General features: G+C 45.8%; 1 protein-coding gene across 2 annotated transcripts in view; it reads left to right on the top strand.

The window, feature by feature from the left end:
- The window catches only part of COLEC11 (collectin subfamily member 11), a 351,597-nt gene that overhangs the window by 75,955 nt on the left and 251,410 nt on the right, over positions 1-24,232 (top strand). For both annotated transcript variants that reach the window (XM_078647866.1, XM_078647865.1), the window contains exon 2: positions 2,611-2,765. In XM_078647866.1, coding sequence (XP_078503992.1) covers positions 2,636-2,765 — 130 coding nt within the window. In that variant the 5' untranslated portion in view covers positions 2,611-2,635. The remainder of the gene's footprint in view (positions 1-2,610; positions 2,766-24,232) is intronic.

Here is a 24,232-nt window from a genome sequence, read left to right as displayed (position 1 = left end):
ACAATAATAAAGTGGGTTTAAAATCCGTTTTTAATTGTTTCATGTATTAGTGGTGGGAGGTGGGGCAGCGCTCCTCTGCCCTAATGGAGCAGCCACCGCTGGATGGGAGCACTTACTGCCTGAGCGATTGACTCCCTAAGTGCACTTCACATGCGAGACACTCCCAGAAGCAGGGAGCACTGCTAATTAGCGCTTCTTGGTGAGCATCTACTTACTGCTGATTGGATGTTAGGAAGGTCAGGGCAGGGGTTCATCTCCTTGATGGACTCCTCCCCAGCAATCTCCAAAGTCTAACCAACAGCGAGGAGAAAGCAAAAGGAGGTGGAGTCCATGACTCTCCTCCAAGCCTGCACCACCTACTACTATCTTGACTGTGCTTGTCTGTGCTGCCACCAGATCTCTGAAACCTACGGCACTGAGTTCACCCCTCCGTTGGCCAATTGAATGCCCTGCAAAGAAAAAGACACAAATCATAAGCCTGATGGAACTGCCATTCTTTTGAATTAGCTGCTACTGTATTTCATTCTTCTCCTCTTCCTCTCCTCCTCTCCTCTGTGTGGCAGGGCACTGCCCCTTTCGCCCACATGTACTAACTGTCCCTTATAAGGTAATCTCAATGTTATACTATGGGAAATATAGGCCTTGCAGAAGTGAAAAACGAATGTAAGATGTTTCACTCCCAGAATGTGTAAGACTTAAATGTATATGTGCTGCCTTTTAAATGCATTGCATCCTGCCCCAGTGGCGGCTCCTCGGCTAAGGCGGAGGAGCGTCGCTCCACTGCTCAAAAGCAAAAATAAAATGATAATAATTATTATTATCATTTTATTTTTCCTATTGCACTCAGTGGCGGGGTGGGGTGGGGCTGGCCAGAGAAGGGGGGGGGGGGGCGAGTGGTTTGCACTCCCTCAGTGCTCATGACTATTTGACCGGCCATCTTAGGCCGGCAAAAAAGTCACGCACACTTTGCATGTTCCCTCCAGGCTGCATTACACACACTGGTGAGTAACATGCACAGGCTTCCTGTCCACGTCTGAGGGCAAACCACGGCGCACAAACCAATAACAATACTGCATTTCAGTGTTGTTATTGGCTCAAGGGGACGGTGTGCCTGGGTGCTTCCTGCTGCCAGCCGGGACTGGAGACAGGAAGAAGGAAGATCAGGAGGACGAGGGAGAGGTGCCAGCCAGCCATTCCAGGTAAGTCCTTTTTTTCATGAGCCATGGTTAGAGGGCTCCTTAAGTGGGTTGCAAAAGAAGTGCTACAGACCCACCAGTCATATTTAGTTTACAGGCCCTGGGCTCACGTAGTGCATTCTACTAGGGAATTATAAGTAAATGAAATATGCCAATTTGGTATGAGCCAATATTACTATGTTTAGAGGAGAGAGCACATGCACTTTAGCACTGGTTAGCAGCGGTAAAGTAAGTACAAAGGCCAACAAAAATGAATTTAGCAAAATGTAGGAGGAGCAGGGCAAAATGTTTGTGGGTGACCCTGCTCCAACAGATACTCACTCAGTTGTTCTCTTACATAATACTGGTCTACACACTTACATATTCATGCAACCAGACACTCAGTAATACAGTCACCAAGATTCTTTTGTGGTATGGCACACTCAGACGTCTGACAAACACTTTAAATACTAACCTATCCACTCATTCATAGTAACATTATTGTAAGAGAAGTTCCTAAATAAACAAAGGTTTTAAATGCAGTCATTTATCGGTACGCCCAAAAAGATTTAAAGATGGTCAATAGCTTGGAATGTTTTATCATAAACTTGAGGAAGACATATTCCAAGATGGCCACCTGTGTGCAAATGCATGACGTCCATCTATGAAAATAAAAATATTGCCAAAGCCACTAAGTGGAAACCTCGGTGTCACAGGCAAAACGTATTGGCTATGCAAATTCTTGTTTGTTAGGGAGGCCACAAAATGCCTCTCTCTTGGGAAGGGTAACTCTCGTGAGGTAAGAAGTCAGACAAGGAAGAATAGTCTAATCAACATTGCAGGTAAGTACTCCAGCGTTACTCACTGTTCTCAGTGTCAGCATGATACCTGATGAAGACAACGGACGCTTGTTGAAAAGTCCATGGTCAATATAATGGCCAGTTTTAATGCAAGAGTTGTTCTTTATTTCATGTTGTTGGAATACCCTGTCGTATGCCTCATTGGTTAGTTCTTCTGTCTGTGCACTACACACGTTTGAGGTTTATAATCGCAATCCATCCTCTGCAGAGATACTTTTATTTTGTCATAATGCGTACCCTGGCAACACCTTCAAGCTATTCCTAGGATAACAAATACCTAATGGACTTTTATTGTAATAACTGCCACCATGATTTTATTATTACAGCATTTATACGTTTTTTATTTCTCATTGTTTTTTTTTGCATTAACCTTGTTTCATTGTTTGCAGAGTAAATGTTTTTTTGTGTATATTTTATTGGTGATCACCTGAATATCCGAATAAATGAATTAAATATTTTCTACTTAGCTGTGTTAAATGTCTTTTAACTGGAGTTATGTGTGGCGCGAAAAATGTTGGTTTTTATCAGAACCCGTCGTGGAGTTGCTGTAATTGTTTATACATTCTTGTGTTTAGGAGTCAGTGACCCACGGAGCTCATTATGAAGAGTGATCTACTTTTCTCGTTTACTCTAATTAGCCTGGCCTTCCTGTCACGGCCTGGACCTGGATGTACTCAACATATCCCCGAGGAGTCCTGCTCCGTTCAGATACTTGTCCCAGGCCTAAAAGGTACAGTATCACCCTCAGAATAGCCTTGCTCTCTGTTTTCCTTTCCAGAATTGCAAATGTCTGTACTTCGCCACTGAAATGACTTTCCAAGGACAGGGCATTTTTATTTTGTTTATTTATTTGTTGTCTTATAAAATTGGGAAATTCACCCGGAAATAGGTTTCTGAGAGCAGTTTAGTTAGAGTAAATAACTGCAATGCAAAAGTAAGTAATCAGTCTTCAGAGCAGGCGTACATGTGCACGGCTAAACTGCAAAAAGTGCAAACAAGTGCATACAACACCGCTGCAAATGAAAGAAGAAAGATGACCAAACACAGTGTATAATAATTGAAGCAAAACACAGCGAAACAAAAAGCAGCAATAAATAACATCATAACAACTCAGAGAGCAATAGGATTACAAAGCACTGCCACTGACCAGTGTAGAAGATAGTAAAAACAACAGGTGTGTTCTGATTAAGATGGTGAAAAAGGGGGCACATTTATTAGATCTCGATAGCAGGTGATTGTTGACAATCGCACTAATAGGACATGCAGTGAAAATTAACAAGGGTATGCAACGTCTGTCTAGCAGTGTTGGAGAATAACGTTGTTAACAGGGAGTCAGAGCGTGAAAAGGTAAAAAGGTAAGAAGGGGACAGGTAAGAGAGGGCACAGTCAGAAGTATCATAGCACAGCTTAATTCTGAACTGGTTGGAGAGGCACATAGTATTATTACAGAAAGACTGGAAAAGGGATTCAGAGTGAGGATGTGCATTGTAGAGGGAGAGAAGGATTTTTGGAGACTAGCTCCCCCCTGAATCGGAGCTAAATGAGTGACAAACACAAGCAAACTAGGAAATTAAAAATCTAGGTGCAGAAAATTGTACAGAGGAATCATTTTTAATAGGAAATGTGGGAATGTTCCAGATTATGGTAGCATTGTCAGAGAAAGATCTGATAATCATGATCTCTTTCTTAACCACTCGACTATTAGGGAATTTCTCTTGGTGCTGAACCCCATTTTAGATGTTTTTTTCTGTTTAGGAATTTTTTATTGGTTTAAAGAAAGTACATTACAAAGATAATATAATAGTACATTAGAACCAAGAGATATACATGTGATGCATGTAAAAAGCAATAAAATAACGGTTCATTGGTAAAAGAAGAAGTGAGAAGATAAAGAGATAGGAGAGATAGAGAGAGAAGAAGAAAAGAAGGGGGAAAGAGAGAAGAAGAAAGAAGAAAGGGTAAGAGAGAAGAAGGAAGGAAGAGAAAATAGAAGATAGAGATGTCCAGAGATCAGAGAGGAGGGGGTGATGAAAGATAGTTGGAGAAGGGGAGCCAAAGAAGATCCAATTTAACTTTAGAGAAGACAGAAATGGAGGAAGCAATAGAGATCCTATGTTCATCACAAACAAAGTTCCACCAAGTAAGAACTGACAATTTGGAATTATCCTTCCAACAAGATAGAATTACCTTAAACGCAAGAGCAATAAAAAGATCCAATAATCTAACACTTGAAGGAGCAATATCAATATCTACTAAAGCAGATCCTAAAAAAACATTCAAAAACGATAAGGGAATAGAGCAATGAAATATACGCATGCAAATAACCCAAACAGAGTTCCAAAAAGCTAAAACAGAGGGGCATTCATATAATAGATGTTTAAGTGTACCAGGGAGTGAAGAGCATGACCAACAAAGAGTATTAGAAGAAGGAAAAAACTTGGCAATACTAAGAGGGGTGAGAATGGATCTATGATAAATAAAATACAATGATTGAGTAATGCGGGCTGCAATAGACGTCTTAAACAACTTGTTCCATATACAATTCCATTTATTAACAGATAGAGATACTGACAAGTCAGATTCCCAAGCGAGTTCAGTTGCTGATTTAGACCGTTCCAAAACATTTGAAGATAGCAATTTATAGACAAGAGCAGCTTTGGGCTGACGTAAGGAAAATAAAGGATAAAGGGAGGAGGAAGGAGAGAATGAAGGTAGAGTATCAGAGGAAGGAAAGGTTGATAAGTACGAAGATATAGCATTAGTAATAATCCTATATTCCTTGAGAAATGACATGGGTATATTATACAAAACTTGCAGTTCAGAAAAAGAAATAATGGCATTATTGGCAAAGAACTGATGAACAAAGATAATATCTTTTTCTTTCCAGTATTTGTAATAGAAAGATTTGCCCTTATATTTGAGAAATTTGTTATACCATACACAGGATGACAAAAAACATTGGAGTGAAGACAAATCTTTAGCAAATAAATCATGCAGTAGAGTTTGAGAATATTTTAAAACTGTATGTTTAGCTAAAAACGAGCAGTTGGACATAAAAACAGTATGTTGGAATGAAAAACCTTGTAACAATGATCGTTCGAAGGTTATCCATTTAGGGATCGGGGAGTCTTGAAAGTCAAATGCTAAAGAAAAGGATTGCTTAATGAGGAATGCGGTGTGATAAAGCTTGAAATGAGGAAAGCGAACCCCACCTTCCAATTTAGGGCGTATACGTTTATGTAAGGCAATACGAGGGTGCTTGTTGTTCCACAGGAATTTAGAGCAAATGGAGTTTAAACGAGTAAAATAGAAATTTGGAATTTTCATGGGGAGCATAGATACAGTATATAGTATGTGAGGCGTAATCATCATTTTGATGGTATCAAGTCTACCCCACCAAGATAAAAATAAAGGGGACCAACTTTGAAGGAGGGATTGAATTTTCTGAGTAAGGGACGCGAATGTGGTTTTAAGGATATCATTAAGGGATGATGAGAACCAAATACCCAGGTATTTGATTTTGGATGGACACCAAGCAAAGTCAGAGGAGGAAAACATGTATTGGTAACAAGTTGAATTTAAAGGCAGTACTTCAGTTTTAGATAAATTGAGTTTATACCCAGAAACTGAGGAGTAAAGGAGGACTTCGTCCATAAATGGGGGAAGAGACGTAACAGGATTAGACATGTAGACTAAAATATCATCAGCATAGGCAGACAATTTAGTCTCAAAAGAGGAAAGTTTAAAACCAGTGATTTGGGGATTAGAACAAATTCGTTCAAGAAAGGGTTCAAGGCAAAGTATGAACAGTAACGGGGATAAGGGACATCCTTGTCTCGTCCCTCTACCTAAGGGAAAGAATCTAGAAAATTGGTTATTGACAAAAATACTGGCACGGGGAGCTGAGTATAGGAGTTTAACTAAGGAAATAAAAGAGGGGCCAAAACTAAACCACTGCAAGGTGTGGAACATAAATTGCCAGTTAATGCGGTCAAAAGCTTTCTCCGCATCTAAGGATAAGGCAGCTAGAGGGGCTTTGAAATGTTTACTATGGGAAATGACATTAGCGAACATACGGGCATTGTCAGCCGCAAGTCTGCCTTTAACAAATCCAACTTGGTCCGTTTTAATTAAAAGTGGGATGATAGAATCAAGACGGGATGCGAGGATTTTGGCAAACATTTTACAGTCATAATTGATCAAGGAAATAGGGCGATAATTTTTACACTGGGAATGATCTTTGTCAGGTTTGGGAATTATGACAATGAGTGCATCCAAGAAAGATCCTGAGGCCTTAGCTTCAGCAATGAAGGAATTAAACAGTTGTAGTAATTTAGGTAAAAAAATAGCATGGAGGGCAGAATAAAACTCAGTTGGCAATCCATCAGGACCAGGAGCTTTTGATTTTTTTTAGGGAGTTGATGGCCAGAAGTATCTCTTGAGAAGTAATATCCTGTTCTAATTGCTCAAATTCATCAGGGAGTGAAGGAGGAGGGGGGAGATTCTCAAAAAACGAGGATAAATTTTGGTCAGTGGGATGAGTATCATCAGTATAAAGATTGTGATAGTAGGTGTGAAAAACATCTGCAATATAATCGTCAGAGGTAACTAATGAATTTGTAGAGTCATTCAGGATAGGGCCCACAGTTTTACGCTCAGATTTGATTTTTAGATAATTTGCCAACATTTTACCAGCCTTATTCTGACCTCCTTGGAACTTAGATTTAATTTTTAATAAAGTGTTACATGCTTCAGTCGTAGCTATTTTATTCAGTTCAGATTTTGCTTTAACAAGATTGTGGAGGGCAGTAGAATCTTTGGAGGAAAAGTACAGATGTTCCAGTTTCTTAATGGAAGTGAGTATTTAGATAAATTAAGTTTCTTCTTTTTAGTGACATACGAGATTGTAAAAGCTATCAGGGCAGCTTTGAAAGCATCCCAGTTATTCGGAACTGATGTGTCCATAGGAACATTAAAAGTAAAAAATTCAGCTATAAAATTCTGAACCTCCTTCATAAAAACAACATCTGACAAAAGGAAGGTGTTAAATTTTCAATGACTGAATCTAGAAGAGGTACAGGTAAGATCAAGGGTTGCAAAAACAGGAGCATGGTCCGAAATAAAAATAGAACCTATTTCAGATTTATGTAATGTGGGGAGGAGAAATTTACTAACTAGAATATAATCAATTCTAGATCTGGTATGATGTACATTTTTTTTTTTTTTTTTTTTGAAAACAAGACTTTATTAGCATTTTACGGTAAGGTTACATTCAAGTGCCGCCATATGGGACGGTCAGAAGCATCGATCATCACATAAAGGGAAACATACATGAGTTGTAGACCGTTCAGGCCATTGGTTGCACTCAGTATACGGGGCTGGATGGACTTACCGAAAACATTTTCGTCATACATAATATACGCTTGTATTTTGTATTTTGTAGAACAACAAAACAGAGAACTAGACATATGGCTCAACATGGATCGACACAGTCATTATCGCAGGGAACTATGCATTTGGCAGCTGGCAAAATGAAACACTGTGCACATCACCTCCCGCCACCCCCCATGGAGTCCACCCCACAACGGCTGCCCCTAGCACAGTACACCCAAAGCGGGTCTCCCGCATGGTACAGGAGGCACTCTTCCACCTTCAGTCACTGTCAGTGTCCTCATCCGAGCTCTCACTATCATTCTCAGGCAATGGTTCACAGATGTCACCTCTGTACGAGTTCCATTGTAGCCAAACCCCATTCCATTTTCGGGGATTGTCCCTCACCTTATACACTGCCCTCTCTGTTAACATGAGCGTGTCCATGTTCCTTAGCCACTGCGCCAGTGTGGGGAGCTCAGCCGCGCCCCACTTTTGTGCAATGTCGCGTTTGGCCACCATACAACCTATCGTGACCCATAGTTTACCATAATATGTCAGATCAGTAGGGCCCCAAACATTCAATAGGCACACCCTGGGATCCTGAGGCACAGAGGCATTCAACGTTTGTGCCATGGTTCGGAGCACCCGCTGCCAGTAGCTCAATATGTAGGTGCAGCTCCAGAGTGTATGCAAGAGTGTGCCCTCCCTCCCACAGCCCCTCAGACATAGCGGGTCATCCGCCCTCTGGAGTTTGTGTAACGCCACTCGAGTGTAGTAGATTCTATGGAGGACCTTCAGTTGTATGAGGCGGAACCTAGCCGAGATGCCGGCTTCACGCGGGGATGCCAAAGCTGCATTCCAGTCGGATTCATCGAAATCCCCAAGGTCTTCCACCCATTTATCCTTAAGTTTACCCAGTGGCTCCGGTAAGTTATTGAGCAGTTTTTGGTAAGTTAGGGAAGTCGCGCCCTCCAGCACACAGTCCGTGAGCAGGCGGTCTTCTAACGGGGAGGATTCCGGAGGTGTGGTGTTTGGTGGGATTGCTGCTAGGAGGGCATGTCTGATTTGCATATACCTGAATCGTTCCGTGTCGCGCAGGTCGTATTGTTGTTGGAGGGAAGTGAACGGGACCACCCCCTCCCTGGACCACATGTCTCCCACAGTAGAGATTCCAATGGCATCCCACTGCTCGAACCCCTTAGTACGTCTCAGATGGCCCAATGCTTTTGTGTCCCACAATGGTGTTAGTTTTGTAATTACTCCCGCCCAGTGTAGTTTCGATTGTGCTTTATACCATAGTTGTACTGTGTGTTTGGTGGGCCCTATCAGTTTCGACGCAACTCCCTTGTGATATAGAGGCGCCAACATGCTGTTGGTGCCCAGTTGGGCACGGTCCGCCTTGAAGGCTGGGTCATCCTGTGGTGCGTGTATCCATTTATTAAGGATTTTGAGTTGAGCCGCCCAATAGTACAACTGCATATTAGGCAGAGCAATTCCGCCGTCGTACCAGCTCCTATTAAGTTTCGCATGCGCAATTCGCGCTGGCCGATTACCCCACAGTAAGCCCGACAGCAGTGCTGTCACCTTTTGGAAGTAGCTGGGAGGGATAAATGACGGGGCGTTCTCGAGGACGTATAAAAAGCGAGGTAGTGCCATCATTTTGAACAGAGCTGCTCTGCCCAATAATGTCAGCGGGAGCGTCTGCCAGTGCTGTACATCAGTCCGCAATCGGAGGAGAGGAGGTTGTAGATTGCGAATAGAGAATTCTGCCGCATCCCGGGTGATGTGTAATCCCAGGTATTTGAAGGAGGTGAGAGCTACTCCTAACGTGCATGTGTCCGGTAACGCCGGGAGAGGACCCCTAAGAGTATAAAGGATGGATTTTGACCAATTGATAGTATAGCCCGACACTTGACCATGGGAGGTGCAGATGGCCAGAAGGTTAGGGATGCTGTTATTAAGGTCAGTAAGATAAATTAGCATGTCATCAGCATATAATGACACCCTGTCTTCCCAGCTCGAATCCCACTTAATGCCCCTCAGGAGCGGCGTAGTCCGCACAGTAATCGCGAGAGGCTCTAGAACCAACGCGAACAGGATGGGTGAGAGAGGGCATCCCTGCCGGGTACCCCGCCCCAGTTGTATATCTCGCGATATGTGGCCATTCGCTACCACACGTGCAATCGGATCCTTGTATAACAGCCGGACCCAAGCAATGAAGTTGGGACCGAACCCCATAGAGGAGAGGACCGCGAAGAGGTAACTCCACTCCACCATGTCGAATGCCATCTTCGCGTCCAATGACAGGATGGCCGCCGGTTCCGTCAGGAGTGGAATTCTCGCCATGACACCCTGCACCCTACGAAGGTTCAGGGCCGTACTTCTACGCGGCATGAACCCAGATTGATCCGGGTGGATCAACTGACCTAAGTGGGGCATGAGTCTGGTCGCCAGCAGTTTTGCCAGAATCTTAGCTTCGGGGTTCAACAGTGAGATAGGTCTGTAGGATGCGCATTCGTTAAGCGGTTTACCCGGTTTCGGTATGGCCACAATAGTTGCCATCCGTTGGTCCAGTGGTAATGCGCCTCTCTCCCTACTGTCTTCGTACATCCGCAGGAGGGGCGGACCCAGAGACTCAGACATAGTTTTAAACCACTCGATGGGTATCCCGTTGGGGCCCAGAGCCTTGCCTGGATGGAGAGCGCCAATGGCCAGTTGAATTTCATCTACAGTTATGCCGGAATCCAATTCCCTCATGGCATCATCAGTCAAGGTGGGCATCGCCACGCGGCTCAGGGCCTCTCGGGCCTCGCCCTCCGTAACAACCACCGTCGGCGTATACACCGCACTGAAGTGATCGGCCAGAACCTCTACTATGTCTCCTGGTCGAGTGTGTACCTTCCCGAGTGTATCAGTAAGTTGCAATATGTTCCTGCCGCTTCCCTGTTTTTTGTCCAGCCAAGCTAGAAGTTTACTGGCCTTGTCTCCGATGTCGTACACCCTGTGTTTGGTGGCCGCAATGTCCGCCTTAGTCAGGCGTCGCATATGATCCACGTGGAGCCGTTGACGTAGCTGTAGGGAGTGGAGGGTAGTACTGGAGGGATCCGCCATATGGGCAGCGTTGGCTTCGTCGAGCTGCTGTTCCAGCTCAGACGTCACCAGTCCCTGCCGTGTCTTGTGATGTGAGATCGCAGCTATCGCATGCCCCCTAAAGACAGCCTTGTAGGCTTCCCAGAGTATTGAGGGCGAACTCACTGAGGCGTGATTCTCTTCAAAGTAGTGTTTGGTGGCGTTCTGTAGGTCCTTACGAATCGCCGGGACCTTGAAGTAGCCCGGATAGATCGGGTATAACCTCCTACGGGCGGTTGAACGGCTGGAGAGCGTTAGGGTGATAGGCGAGTGATCAGAAACCCCCCGTGGCATGATTTGTGTGTCCTCGATGGCGAGACAACCGGACCCCAACGTGAGAAAGTGGTCGATTCTAGACAGACTGTTGTGCGTTGCAGAGTAATAAGTGTACTGTGAGTGTGTCGGGTGTAATGTGCGCCAAACATCCACCAGGCCCTGTGCTTCCAGAAACCCGCCAAATTTGTTGGTGCCAGGTGAGTGCGAGCGTCCGGGGAATCTATCATGAGTGTCGTGAAGTACTGCGTTGAAGTCCCCCCCTATAATCAAGTCCCCTTCCGGGAGTTCTAAGAGGAACCTACCAAGGTCGGGGAGTGCCACCGCGTGAAGTGCTGGGGGAATGTAAACAGATACCACGGACAAGGCCCTGCCCTCCCACTGGCCAGACACCGCTGCGAAGCGGCCCTGATCGTCTGTTTTGGTGGAGGTGACGATGTACCGCGATGACTTGTACATTAGTATGCCTGTGCCACGTGAACCCGGAGTGAATTCTGCATGTGCAACCATGCGGTAGCCCCGTCTATCCATGGCCCGTGTAGTAGTGCCCACCATGTGTGTCTCCTGCAGCAGGACTAGTGCAGGACCCACCCTCTTAATTCCTTGAAGAACCAGGCCTCGTTTGATCTTATCGCCCAAACCTCGGACGTTCCATGACATAATGTGTAGTGGGGCCGCCTGAACGGGATCATCTAGTCCGGCCATGGCAGTGAGGTGCGTTTGTGTCCCCTAAGGACCTTCGGGTGTCTGTCGGACCGCTCCCTGCCAGTGTAGGTACCCCATCGGGTCGTGCCGTGTCGTGAATTGTCCATGTTGTGTTGTGATGTATAGTGTTGAGCCAAGTCAAAAACCTGTAAAACCAAACCAGTCACAGAAGTAAATACCCCCCCTCTCCCAACAACCCCCCTCCCTGCTTCCCTGCTGTTCGGACATGAACCTGCCCGCCTCCCCAACTTAGCAGAGTGCATCACCCCAAACCCAATTAGAGTACTTGCGCGCTGGGGTGAAGGAGTCTCCGAGATCAGCGGCCTCTCAATCTTCTCCCCGGAGGCCCCTCGCCCAGTGTCCAATAGCGCGCCTCAGGTGCAGAGCACAGGAAGTCCAAACAACTGTTATCAGGCCGGCAATCATTGTTCCCCATTGTGTTCTTCGTCCACGGCCTCGCTGTGAGGTGAGTCCTCGCTCAGTCCGCTACCTCTCGGAGTCTGGGAAGCCGGGATGCTGTCGACCGTACGATCCTTCTGCTGCCGATGGGGTCGTCGAGGGTGAGCGTTCGTTCTCCAGCCATCTAGCCAATCCCTTGCGGATTCGGGGTTGTCGAAGAACCAGGTCTTGTTCTCGGCGACCACTCGTAGTCGTGCGGGGAAGAGCATGGAGTACGGGATCTCTCTCGCCCGGAGCTCTTTCTTGATCTCGAGGAACGTCCGGCGTCTGCGAGCCACCTCTGCCGTGTAATCAGGGAAGAAGGCCACCGTAGAGTTCTGGATTTTTATCGGAGGGGACATTCGGGCTGCCTGTAGAGTGACATCCCTGTCCCTGAAATTGAACAGCCGGGCCACAATGGGTCTCGGAGACGCTCCAGGTTTGGGCTGGCCGCCCGGCACACGGTGTGCCCTCTCCACCGAGAAGAAGGCGGATAGCCCCTTGGGTCGCAGTTCATTGGTGATCAGGTCCTCTACGTATAAATCCATGGCTCTCACCCCCTCCGTCTCCGGCACGCCGAGTATGCAGACGTTGTTCCGCCTGGAGCGCCCCTCCTGGTCGTCGAGCTTCTCACGCAGCACCTTATTGTCCGTGGCCAGCTTTTCGACCGCCAATTGGAGCTCGGAGACGTCCTCCACCAAGGACTTCGTCACCACTTCCATGGCATTGACCTTTTCCGTCATCTTGTGGAAGTCAGCTCTGATCAGCGTAATGTCTGTGGAGATCGTGCCCACTGTCGTTTGCAGATGTGCCAGGGCCTGCATCACGTCGTCCAGCGTCGCTTTTTTTGGCCCCTGTGCTTCCACGGATCTACCAGCCGTCTCTTTCCCGGCCGTCGGGGACACCGCAGGCCTGTCGCAAGCATAACGGTCTATTCGGGTCTGTGTAGGCCCACTTTTCAAGCCTCTCCCCGACATATCGCCAGAATCCGCGGTCCCTGGGCAGGCCAGCGGCGGGGGACCGCGTCTGCCCCTCCTGCGGCGTATGGTGTCTGCCGGTGTTGTAGGTTAAGTTCGTGGCAGGCAGGGTGTAGTAGCCGGCCCAGGGGGTCCTCTGCTGGGAGGGGGGACCGTTGCACGATGTCCAGCCGGGAGTGCGTGCGTAGAGGAGAATGACCCAGGTCCCACTCCTCTGGGGGCTGCTGTCTCCGTACTGCTCCCCCTCAACAGGGGGGGGGGCGAGAGCCGGTGTCCAGGGGTCCGCCCGGCGCCGGCGGGGGGTGATGGGACGCAGGCGAAGGACGCGCCTGTATCCCGTGGGGCGCCGAGTCATGCAGTGCCGGGCTCTTCAGGAACAGTCGCCCGAACCCAGGGCAGGCAGCAGGAAGGCCCCTCAGTCTGTGCGGGCAATGAGGCGGAGATCGCCGCCCGCAGTGCGGCAGAGAAAGTCAGGAGTGTGGCCGGGTTCTGCAAGGTCGCGCCGGCGCACCACAAAACGGCGGCCCTCCGCCGTGATTCACTGTCGGGCTGCTGCCCACCGGGCGGGCTCGGGGAGGGGGGCCGCACTCACCTGACTCCGTGTCAGTGCAGCTGGCCGCGTCCGCGCCTGGTTCAGGCCGCACTCACCCCCGGACCCGGCGTCCGCCCGCCGAATGGAGAGGCGGCGGGCACTTCCGGTGTAGGTCCCCCCGGCAGCCGCACTTCCTGTCAGGTCTGAGAATGAAGGCAGTCCCCGGCTGCGCCGCGTCTCGGAGGCCTCACCGTCACCGGGGTGGAAGTCCGCACTCGGACATCGGATCAGTACCGCTCTTGCTGCCGTCGGCACCGCTCGGTTCCGGGCTCAGGGTTCCTCCTTTTGGGGCAAATTAACGAACGGATGAAGTACAGGATCGCTGGAGAGGCCGCTTTCACCGCGGAGCTACTCCTCTATGCTGCCGCCATCGTCGGCTGCAAGCCACGCCCCCGGTATGATGTACATTTGAATAAAACGTGTATTCCAAGGTGTCAGGATTACAAGTTTTCCATACATCGTATAGGGGACGGGAGGAGATGGCAGATTGGAAGCATTTGTGGGTTTTGTCAGGTTGAAATTTAGTGGAGGAGAGTCTATCGGAGAAGGGATCCAACCATTGGTTAAAATCACCAGAAATAACAATATTGGGACAATGAATAGAGGAAATAAGAATTTTAACCTCATTCCAAAAGTCAGGAGAAGGGCGGGTAGGACCATAGATATTCAGAAAAACCAGTGTCTTATGTTGGATAACAACTGTAGCCATAACCCAGCGGCCTTCAGTATTAGCCTTGGAGGAGAGAATTTGGGCACATAAACCTTTGTGAAATAAAATTGCAACACCTCCCTTGTTATTAACAGCAGGAGAATAAACCACTTGACCCACCCATTGTCTCTTGAGCTTAGAGGATTCCGAATCCGTGCAGTGGGTCTCTTGAAGAAAGGCAACCTGTGAATTAAGCTTGGATAAATGGGACAATACCTTTTGACGCTTGACAGGGTGACCCAGACCACGAACGTTCCACGTGACAAGATTACACATGATGGGAGGTGAGGAAGGGGGCGAACAGCCGGGGTGAACACATTGCAGGAGAATAACTAAAAGAAAAGAGATAAGCAAAACAAACATTAGATATATAGAAAATATGCAGGAAAAGTACATTAATTAAGAGAAATATGCCAAAAAGTACCAGAGACGGACTAACAAGGAACGAATAAGAAAAATCAAGGAATGGTACAGTCAAAAAAGAAAGAAAAGGGAAAGAGATGTCAGACAAAAATACCGAATGGCAGAACAAGAAAAAGAGGACTAGAAGGAGGAAAGAAAAGAGATATAAGAGGAAAGAGGAAGAAGTAGACAGATCAAGGCAAGAACACCAGATCTGAGAAGATCGAAAACAACGAAACATCTGGAGCGAGGAGACGCCAAAGGAGAGGCGGACCCCCCCAGAACGTCAGGAGAGAAGAAGAGAATGACCAAGGGCAACACAACATAGAGAAGGAAAACATGCTGAGGCAAGAGACATTAGAAGAATTCAGCAGAGTGCTGGCAGCAAAAGAGAAACAAAGGATGCCTAAGGGAGGCATCAAGTGGTAACGTCCATATTAGGTGAAGAGGCAGATTGCAGGTACTCGTGCAGCTTCTGAGGATCCTCGAATGTGCGGGTACGACCATTATGGGTAATTTTGCAAAGGCAAGCATGTAGAATTCCATATTGAATATTTAACTGTCTGATCTGAGGACGGAGATTCAGAAATTCCTTGCGGCGGGCATTGGTGGCATTAGACAAGTCTTGAGAGATAAAGATGTTGTGGCCCGACCACACAAGGCGATGTTTGGTCCTGGCAGCTTTGAGAACAGTCATTAATTCAGTAAACTCGAGGAAGAGGAGTATGATACCCCGAGGCTTTGAGGCATTAGATGTTGGGCGACCAAGACGGTGAGCTCTTTGGATATTTAGTGGATGAGCAGTAGGTTGGAGGTCGAGCAGCTCATGCAGGAGACGACGAATGAAAGACACCATGTCAGACCCCTCAAGATTCTCCGGAACTCCGTAAATACGTAGGTTGTTCCTACGATTGCGATTTTCAAGGTCCTCCATGTGTAGCTTGAGCTGCTGGATTACCTTTTCCAGGAGGGGTATCTCTGTGGAGACATCTTGAATATCACTAACACGCTGTTCCAGATTTAAGACCTTGTTTTCCATTACAACCCACCTCTCTTCAATCTGCTTGAGTTTCTCATTGGTGGCAGACATAAAGGGTTGGAGACCTCGAACCTCCTCTAAGATGGAATCCAGGATAGGATTCGGAGATGTGTGAATCGGAGAGGGGGCGTCATTTTTGAGGCGCTTGGGCGTGGTTCCTGTGTTCGACGACTTCAAGCCGCCTGTGACATGTGTCATTATTCCAATGCAGGAGCACACCGATAACACAAAAGAAAAATGAGTGAAAAGGAGGATTATTGCGAAAAGGCAGCACTCAAAAGTCACCAAGCGCAAAGGAAATCCTCAAAAAGGAGGAATAAAAATGACACCACAGAAAAATGTAGCGAAATATCGTAGGGTAGACAGGCTTCTCAGTTGAGCAAGGTGAGGGAAGCCACAATAGGAGATATATAGGGTATTTCAGCACAGCGTTCATGAGAGGTTGTATGGGTAAAAGGAAGCACCGAAGCACCTCATCACAGCAGTAAAGCAAGTAGGAATTCAGGACACCCCTGTGACCCAATTAGGGAAATGGCAGTCGACCCTTACTCAGGTATGAAAAAATTCACGTGAAGAAAAGGAATTCACCGAAGGAGGAGCCTGTGGTGAGAATACGCCATACCTTGTGAGGGGAAGCAGTGAGGAGGAGCATGAAGAAAGAACCGTTCTGCAGAGAGCCTGAGGCGACGGTAAAGCCTTGACGAGAGACGCGGGCTCCGCGACTCAAAATGGCGGCCGCCCACGTCCCGATGTCATTGTGGGAAGAGAGGCTCAGAAGACTGCAGAAACGGCGGTCGGAGCCTCAGAACTGCAATAAATTGCTGCCGTACATGTTCCGCCGAATAAAGATGCGGAAGTCCGGCCTCAAACAAGAGAAAGCAGGGTCAGAAAGTCATTTGGAGTTCGTCGCTCTCCGGAGCCTACGGGAGAGCCGCCATCTCGCGCCGGCGCGTAAGCCACGCCCCCCCCATTTTAGATGTTTGAGGCAGTTTTCACGCAAGCCATCATAACTTTAATCAACAAAAGACATCCAGGATATTTTCAAACATTATGGGGCTTCTAAAGATACCCAGTGTTTTTGGATTTTCATGGAAAGAACAGCAGAATTGCCTAAAACATATCAATTTGTTAGTGGAAAAAAGTGCTATGCAAGAGCATGTTTTTTTTCTGAGAATGGCATCAACATAAGGTTTACTCTGCTAAGATCACCATCTATCTTCCCAGCTTTCAGAAGCAAGCACAATTGTTAAAAAAAAATCATTATTTTACCACAATTTTTAAAATGCTGTTGCTGGTAGTATATTTTTCCGACTTTTATGTGGTTTGAGTTTACATGCTATTAATGGTGAAAGCAGGTGCAAAACCCATGAGTGAACCCAGAAAGCTATACATTTCTGACAACAAGACAGAAAAATATGAATTAGACAAGGTGTCATTTATGTAGATTGATCATGGTTTCCCCAAGGAAAGTAATCTTTGTAAAAAAAAACGATTATGAAATTCAATAGGCAAAACGGAGCAATTGGTGACAACATTTTAATCTGTAATTCTTTTGCCCAATGGTCGATTTACCATTACATCTGTGAGACCCTTCTGCTCACACGAATATGTAGTGTTTGTTGTTTGTGCAGAAACACGTGATACTCAGAGCCAACAACTAAGCTGCGGCCCACTATGACTTTTCATTGTGTACCAGCCATGCAGTAATTCATATGGTAAGATCTAATGATTGAAAAATGAGTAGGAAGGAAACGTATTTACTTTTTGAAATGTGCATTGTGCATAGGAGACTGAGTCTAGAACCAGTGTGTTTTTGTACACCTCTTAACTTGTGGTTATCATTAATAGCATGTGATTCAGAGGGCATTTTGCAAAAAGTGTGCTTTTTGCGCACTCTCTTGCACTTGGAACCAAACCTGGAAAATAATCCATTGGTAATAAGGAATGTTCTACTATTCTTTCTTGACACACTTCTCATGATAAAACTGGTATCCCCATTGTGTGGGTTGGTATAGTGCCTGTAACTATCATTGAGGTCTGTTGAACCATATAGAGCCAGTGAAGTTTAGCTAATCCCGTCTTTCCTGATGCTCTGCGGGGGAGATTGAGTACCAGGCGAGCGGCAGCATTTTGAACGCACTGCAGTTGGTGTATACCTTTTTTGCTTAAGCCTAAAAGTAGGGCATTGCCGTAGTCCAGATGTGGAGTGACTAAGGCATGAATAAGTGTCTTCCTGGCATTAATAGAGAGAAGGTCGAGAACTTTGTGAAGAGATTTAAGTATGCCAAAACATCTTCCTGTGATTTTACTGACATGTTGTTTAAGAGAGAGCCGCGCGTCAAGCATAATTCCCAGATTTCTAACTGATTCCGCCGGGGCGGGAATCGCGCCCAGTTCCTTGGGCCACCATGCATGCGACCAGGCAGAGGGGGATTTGCCGACAACCAACACTTCAGTTTTGTCGCCGTTAAGGCGCAGGCAGTTGTTGTTCATCCATCTAGCCACAGCTAGCATACAGTTGGAAAAATTGGTGGCATCTTCCATCTGATTGTGCGTGAGTTTGATTATCAGCTGGGTATCGTAAGCATATGTGACGATATCCACTCCGAAAACTTCCACAATGTGGGCTAGGGGTTCCATGTAAAGGTTAAACAGAGTAGGGCTCAAACTTACAGGGGGAGGATTTATAAGGAGGGCAGTGCATTCGAAAATTTCTGTTTTCTAGAAAAGATTTTATCCAGGCAAGAGCCGCTCCCTCCACTCCCATATCTGAGAGGCGAGACAGCAGCGTTGTGTGCAGCACGGTATCGAAAGCTGCACTAAGATCTAATAAAACCAACGCTGCTGTCTGCCCCTCGTCCACTGATTGTCTAAGGCATTCTGTGGAAAAGAGAACAGCCGACTCTGTCGAGTAGCCTGCTCTGAACCCTGACTGTGTAGGGTGGAGAAGGGATTCCTCCTCCAAGTATTTCATGAGTTGGCTGTTAACCACCTTCTCCACCACCTTGCCACAGAAGGGAAGAAGGGAGATGGGGCAGAGGTTCTGTAATTGGGAAATATGTATATTGGATTTTTTTTTCAGAGGGATGACTTGGGCCATTTTCCAAGCGTCAGGCACGTGACACTCATGAAAGGAGAGGGCGATCAGATGTTCAATCTGCTCAATCATGCATTCTAAAATTCCCTTGCAGCGATTAGGAGAAATCACATCGTTGGGAGAACCGGACTGGATGCTGTTCACAGTAATGAGCAGATCTTGCCTATCAGGAACTTTAAAACTAGTCAGGCGAGGTTTAGTGGTAGAGTCGTTTCCCATTTCCGTGAGTTTAGTCGGCAAGTCCGTGTTGCCTGTAAAAGTGGAATGTATTATGTCCACTTTATTTACGAAGTAGTCTGCAATGTCATCACATAGCTCATTGGAGAAGGTGTCTTGGGCCTCCAGTCTAATGGGGACCGTAAGCTCTCTATAAATAGAGAAAAGTTCTTTAGTGGGATTGTTAGCAGATTGTATGCGTTCCCTATAATGAGCGCTCTTGGCTGCTCTCATGAGTTTGTGGTATATTTTTAACTCACTTTTATATTTGAGCTTCCAATCCGGGTGGTAGTTTTTCCTCCAGCCTTGTTCAAGGTTTTTGCATTTAGCTTTAGCTTCCTTAAGCTCTTTAGAGAACCAAGGAGCGGTTTTAGTTTTTCTGGCGGGGGTTAAGTGTCCATGGTGCTACTGCATCTAGAGCCCTGGACATCCATTTTTCATAGTTGTCCCACGCCTCCAGCAGAGTGTCGCTACGGCGGGGCGGTTCCTTAAGCAAGGCAGCTTTAAAGGTGTCCTGATTGAACTTCTTCCAATCTCTACGTTTCAGAGGCCTAGGCTTGATCGTCCTGATATCCTGCGGGGCATCTTCTACCTCAAAGGGAATAATAAAATGATCGGACCATGTTATTCTGATCGGAGGGGAGACTTTGATACCTTCCCAATTGGCGAACACAGGGTCCAGAAGGTGACCGAGCTGATGAGACGGGGACATTGATTGTAAATTAAGCGTCAAGGATTTCAGTGCATCAGCCACAGCCATTGCCTCCCCACAATTGATATCCTCAAAATGGAGATTGAGGTCTCCCAGGACAAGAAATTTTTTGTACCGGAGTGCCGGCTGTGTTACCAGTTCAATCAAATGATTGCAGAACTGTATATTCCTGCCTGGGGGGCGGTATAGAAGGAACCCATTAATGATATTTGTGGGGTTGACTTTTATCGTAAAAAAGCCACTCTCACTGTTGGGCAGTGTTACCTTCTCCAGAGTACATTGTAGATCACTTTAATAGATTAGTGCCAGTCCCCCACCTTTCTTCCCTTTTCTATCAATTCCGAGCAGACAGTAACTAGGGGGAACAGCTTCCAGAATTTCGGGCGTCGAGGCTTCATCTAGCCATGTCTCTGTTAGACCAGTCGATCGCATCACATTATTATACATGATAGAGCAGTTATTGCACAAAAGCTGAGAGTCTCAGCTTTCCAGCAATAGCTCCTTTTTAGCACACTTCTCCGCAAGTGCGGAGAACGAGGATACACTGTAGTATGTTAGTCCATACATACATGTAATGATGTAGCCGAGGCAGGTGTAGATGAGTTGTAAAGTAGATTTATTCAGCCATAGATATAGTTGCAGGAAGTATTATGCTGGAACAAGCAGCTCCACCAGGAGCAGCCTCTTCGCTACTCAGCCCATTCTCAACTGCCAACTCTCATACCAAGCACTCAAGCATTCCATACATGTCAATCATACCAACATTCTTACTAGGAACACTCACACTGGCTGAGCAGCTAGATGCACTGAAATGCAGGAACATAAATATAGAACTCAGAATACTACATTATCCTCTTCCTCACAAAAAGAAAAGAAAGAAGAAACAATCAGCGAAGAGGAAAACTATAGACAATGAAATAACAGTTGATAGTCCGTAAACCCAGGGATGAGGAGGAAACCACACCACGAGAGGGAAAACAGACAAACAAGGTAAAGAAGGAAGAAAGAGACAGTAAACACAAGCACTGACACTATCCTCCTCCTTTAATATTGAAAAAGATAAAATTAACTCTCAAAGCAAGTGAGTAAGACCTAGAATGGATTAAAGACCTCCATAAAGTTAGACTATGGCAGACAAAAGCCACTCCTCAAGCGAGGAACTGAGAAAACAAGGGCTAAACCCAGAATGAAGGTGTAGAAAGGACAAGCCTAAGAACACACGCAGCACTGGAAGGTGCAGCACAATGTGGCGAAATTCCACTCCTCATGTGAGGAACACTAAAAATATGCGGCGAAATTCCACTCCTCATGTGAGGAACACTGAAAATATGAGGCTACTCATAAATGAATGTGTAACAAAGGAAAGACCCAAGAACACACGCGGCACAAAATTGTGCAGCACAATGTGGCAACAATTCCACTTCCTAAGTGAGGAACAGTAAAAATATGGGGTTACCCATAAACGAAGGTGTTAAAAGGACATACCTAAAAACACACGCGGCACGAACAGGTGCAGCACAATGTGTCAAACCAACACATAGGTAAAAAGTGAAGCACAACAGCTTACACAAGACATTGAGAAAATGTGAAGCAGAGGGCGTCTTACACACTAGACACAAAAGAGAAATACGCACAGTGCGACATGCACGTAAAAAACGTACAACAAGGTGTCCAACACAAGTAGAGAGGGTTTAAAGTCCTAAGAAGTAACTTTGACCCTATAACCCAGACAAGAGGGTTAACATATGACAAAAGAACCATGAGGGGAAATGGGACTGCAACCCAAACCCATCCCAAAAATAGGGATACAGATGCACAATTGAGAGTGAGAGAACCCTTAAACAAAACTTTCGCGCATACATGAGTAATGGAACTCATATACTAAACTTAAGTACACAAATGAGGGTGAGAGAACCCTAAACGATGAGGGTGAGAGAACCTTTAACTGAGGAAAAATGGGACTAAAACCCACTTCCATTCCCAAAGACCGGGATATCAAAACAATACAGTAGTGTAAACATGAGAGTGAAAAATCCAAAATGAAATGTGACACAACGTTAAGAAAATGAGATGTCATATAAAAAAAACCACTCACATTTCTTAACTAAACAATTTGTAAATTAATAACATGTTAGATAAATAGCCACAGTCATAAGTGTTAAAAGAATGAATCACCATTTCAGGACATGTGCCGCTAATTGGACACTAGATGGCAGTGTTGTACAAAAAACTGTGAAAGAAAAAGTACTTCAAATACCATCCAAAAATGAAATTTCGTTTCTTGTGTGCTGTTTAAAATGTAATTTAGATCTCACATGTCCTTCGTTTTCTACGTGCTGCTTCCCCTGTGTGCTGCAGAAAATGTACAACAGAGTTCACAAGTCCTTGGAAAATAAATTTGATGTCTGACCTCATTTCCCGAGTGCTGAACACTGCAGTATCGATGCCCTCATTAAACCTACATTTATTAAATACAGCTCCGTCGTTTTTCATAACGCTTTTCCTCCTTATCCTCACACGGCAACATCAATATTATATTCATCTGGATCTCCTTAATGGTGGCACGTTAACTACGCAGCACAGGGTGGCTCACGATGGGGCAACGCTGCGGAAGTATGCTGCCGTGCTGACGAGTCAATGACAAGATTTAGGACGCATTCCCTTCGCCGAAACCTCCCACAAGATTCAACAGCGTCATCATTCCAAGCAGGCAGAGAAGAGGAAAGGAGCTCCACACCAACGGAATTACTGGCATCAAGTCAGCCGTTAGTTTCCACACCAATTCAGGTACATGCAAGTTATTCGATATTTAAAGCATCCTTTTCCAAAATTCACACGTTTTACTGGTGTTGAACAACACAAAACTCTTCTTTAAATAATTAGAACAGTTGCTGGAGGAAGGTCGTTATTCATATAGACATAAAGTAAGGTTTATTACTTGAAGCGTGAATTGGTTCATCTCAGAAACGTAGACAGCTTTGATATCAAATTTCTTGAAGTTGATGACACTGAGATGACACAACAGCATGCTTTTGCTGGGGCTGCCTGGTGTGTTCGGCACTGGTGGGGCTACTTTACGTGTTGGTAGAGGTTCCTTACTTTTGATGATTGATGCTTGTTCCACTTTAGTTGCAGGTTACTCCCATCTCTTGTAAATAGGCATATTTTGCGCAGGAAAGTCTCCAGATCGTCGCCAAGAATAATGTAGTATTTTAGTCATACATACATGAAGAGATGTAGCCGAGGCAGATGTAGATAAGTTGTAAAGTAGGTTTATTCAGCCTTAGATAAGTTAACAGGAAGTATTATGCTGGAACAAGCAGCCCCACCAGGAGCAGCCTCTTAGCTACTCAGCCCATACTCCAACTGTCAAACCTCATACCAGTCACCCAAGCATTCCATCCATGTCAATCACACTCACATTCTAACCTGGAACACTCACACTGGCTGAGTAGCTAGATGCAGAGAAGTGCAGTAATATAAATACTAAACTCAAAACACTACATACACCCCTCCACATCTGCTGGGAAAACAGAAAGGGATTTCCTGGGTACCCAGTCTTTAAGTTGATCACGTCAGTTACAGAATTCCACACCCCCTTAGCTGAAGCCAAAGCATCTTCTTCTCCAGCTGGGAGGGCGGTGGGGGTATGACATAGGAGGGAGTACTAGAGCAGCAAGGGCTGCTCCAGTGCTTGATGCTTTGGTGGGACCTCTAACAGCGCACGGCTGAGAATGCTGTTGACATTGAGGTCACATTAACAGCATCCAAGTGGGAATAAATAAAGGAGTGGAAAGCAATTTCCTGTCTGTATAACACAGAACAGGAGAATCTCCAAATAGAGATTGCTTCTAGGAGATTGGGGATTTATATTTGGGCATGTCGTATTTCTGTAGCCAAAACATATCTAAAAGGCAGCTGAAAGTTGTACAATTAAAAGGAAAAGATTAGGTCAATGAGTGGTTGGACGGAAGTTGTGTTTTGGGAGGGGAGGTGCTCTGTTTCTTACTGTTGTTCCTTTGGCTGCTTTTCATTATCCTTGACTTAGTTCATGAGCGAAAAAGGCAGCCATAAGGAGGGGAAGTATAGTACAGTTTGTAGAGTGCTATAATGTAGCAGTACTTCTTTTCTGCTGTTGACTAAAGACAGTCTACCGCTTGTACTGGGACTAGTGCTGGTGTGTGCAGTTTGAGGGACTGTGGACATTGCTTTTTGTAATGGTGTTGCATACTGCCCTGTTTTATACAACATCTGAAGGGAAAGGGAGCATGTCATTAGTTGTTTGGCTTAATGTGGTTTGTTGTTCTTTGCCTATGCTTTTCCCAGTAGTGGTTGTGTGATCCACCATTTCTCCAGCCTCACACACTACTTTGTAAAAAGTGTTATAGGGCTGCTCTTGATATGCACAATTTGAAAGATTGTGTACTTTGAGAGATTGTTGTCTAATGTGGCTGTGTGCCCCTCTAGTGTATCCCTTCTAGTGTTTTTAGATGGTTGTTATGGGCACTAATGTATTTGTTTATTTCTGTGATTTT

Source organism: Lissotriton helveticus, chromosome 6 (genome assembly GCF_964261635.1).
Source record: "Lissotriton helveticus chromosome 6, aLisHel1.1, whole genome shotgun sequence".
NCBI lineage: Eukaryota > Metazoa > Chordata > Amphibia > Caudata > Salamandridae > Lissotriton > Lissotriton helveticus.
Note: the sequence above shows the minus strand (reverse complement) of the source record. Positions and strands in the feature narration are given on the sequence as shown.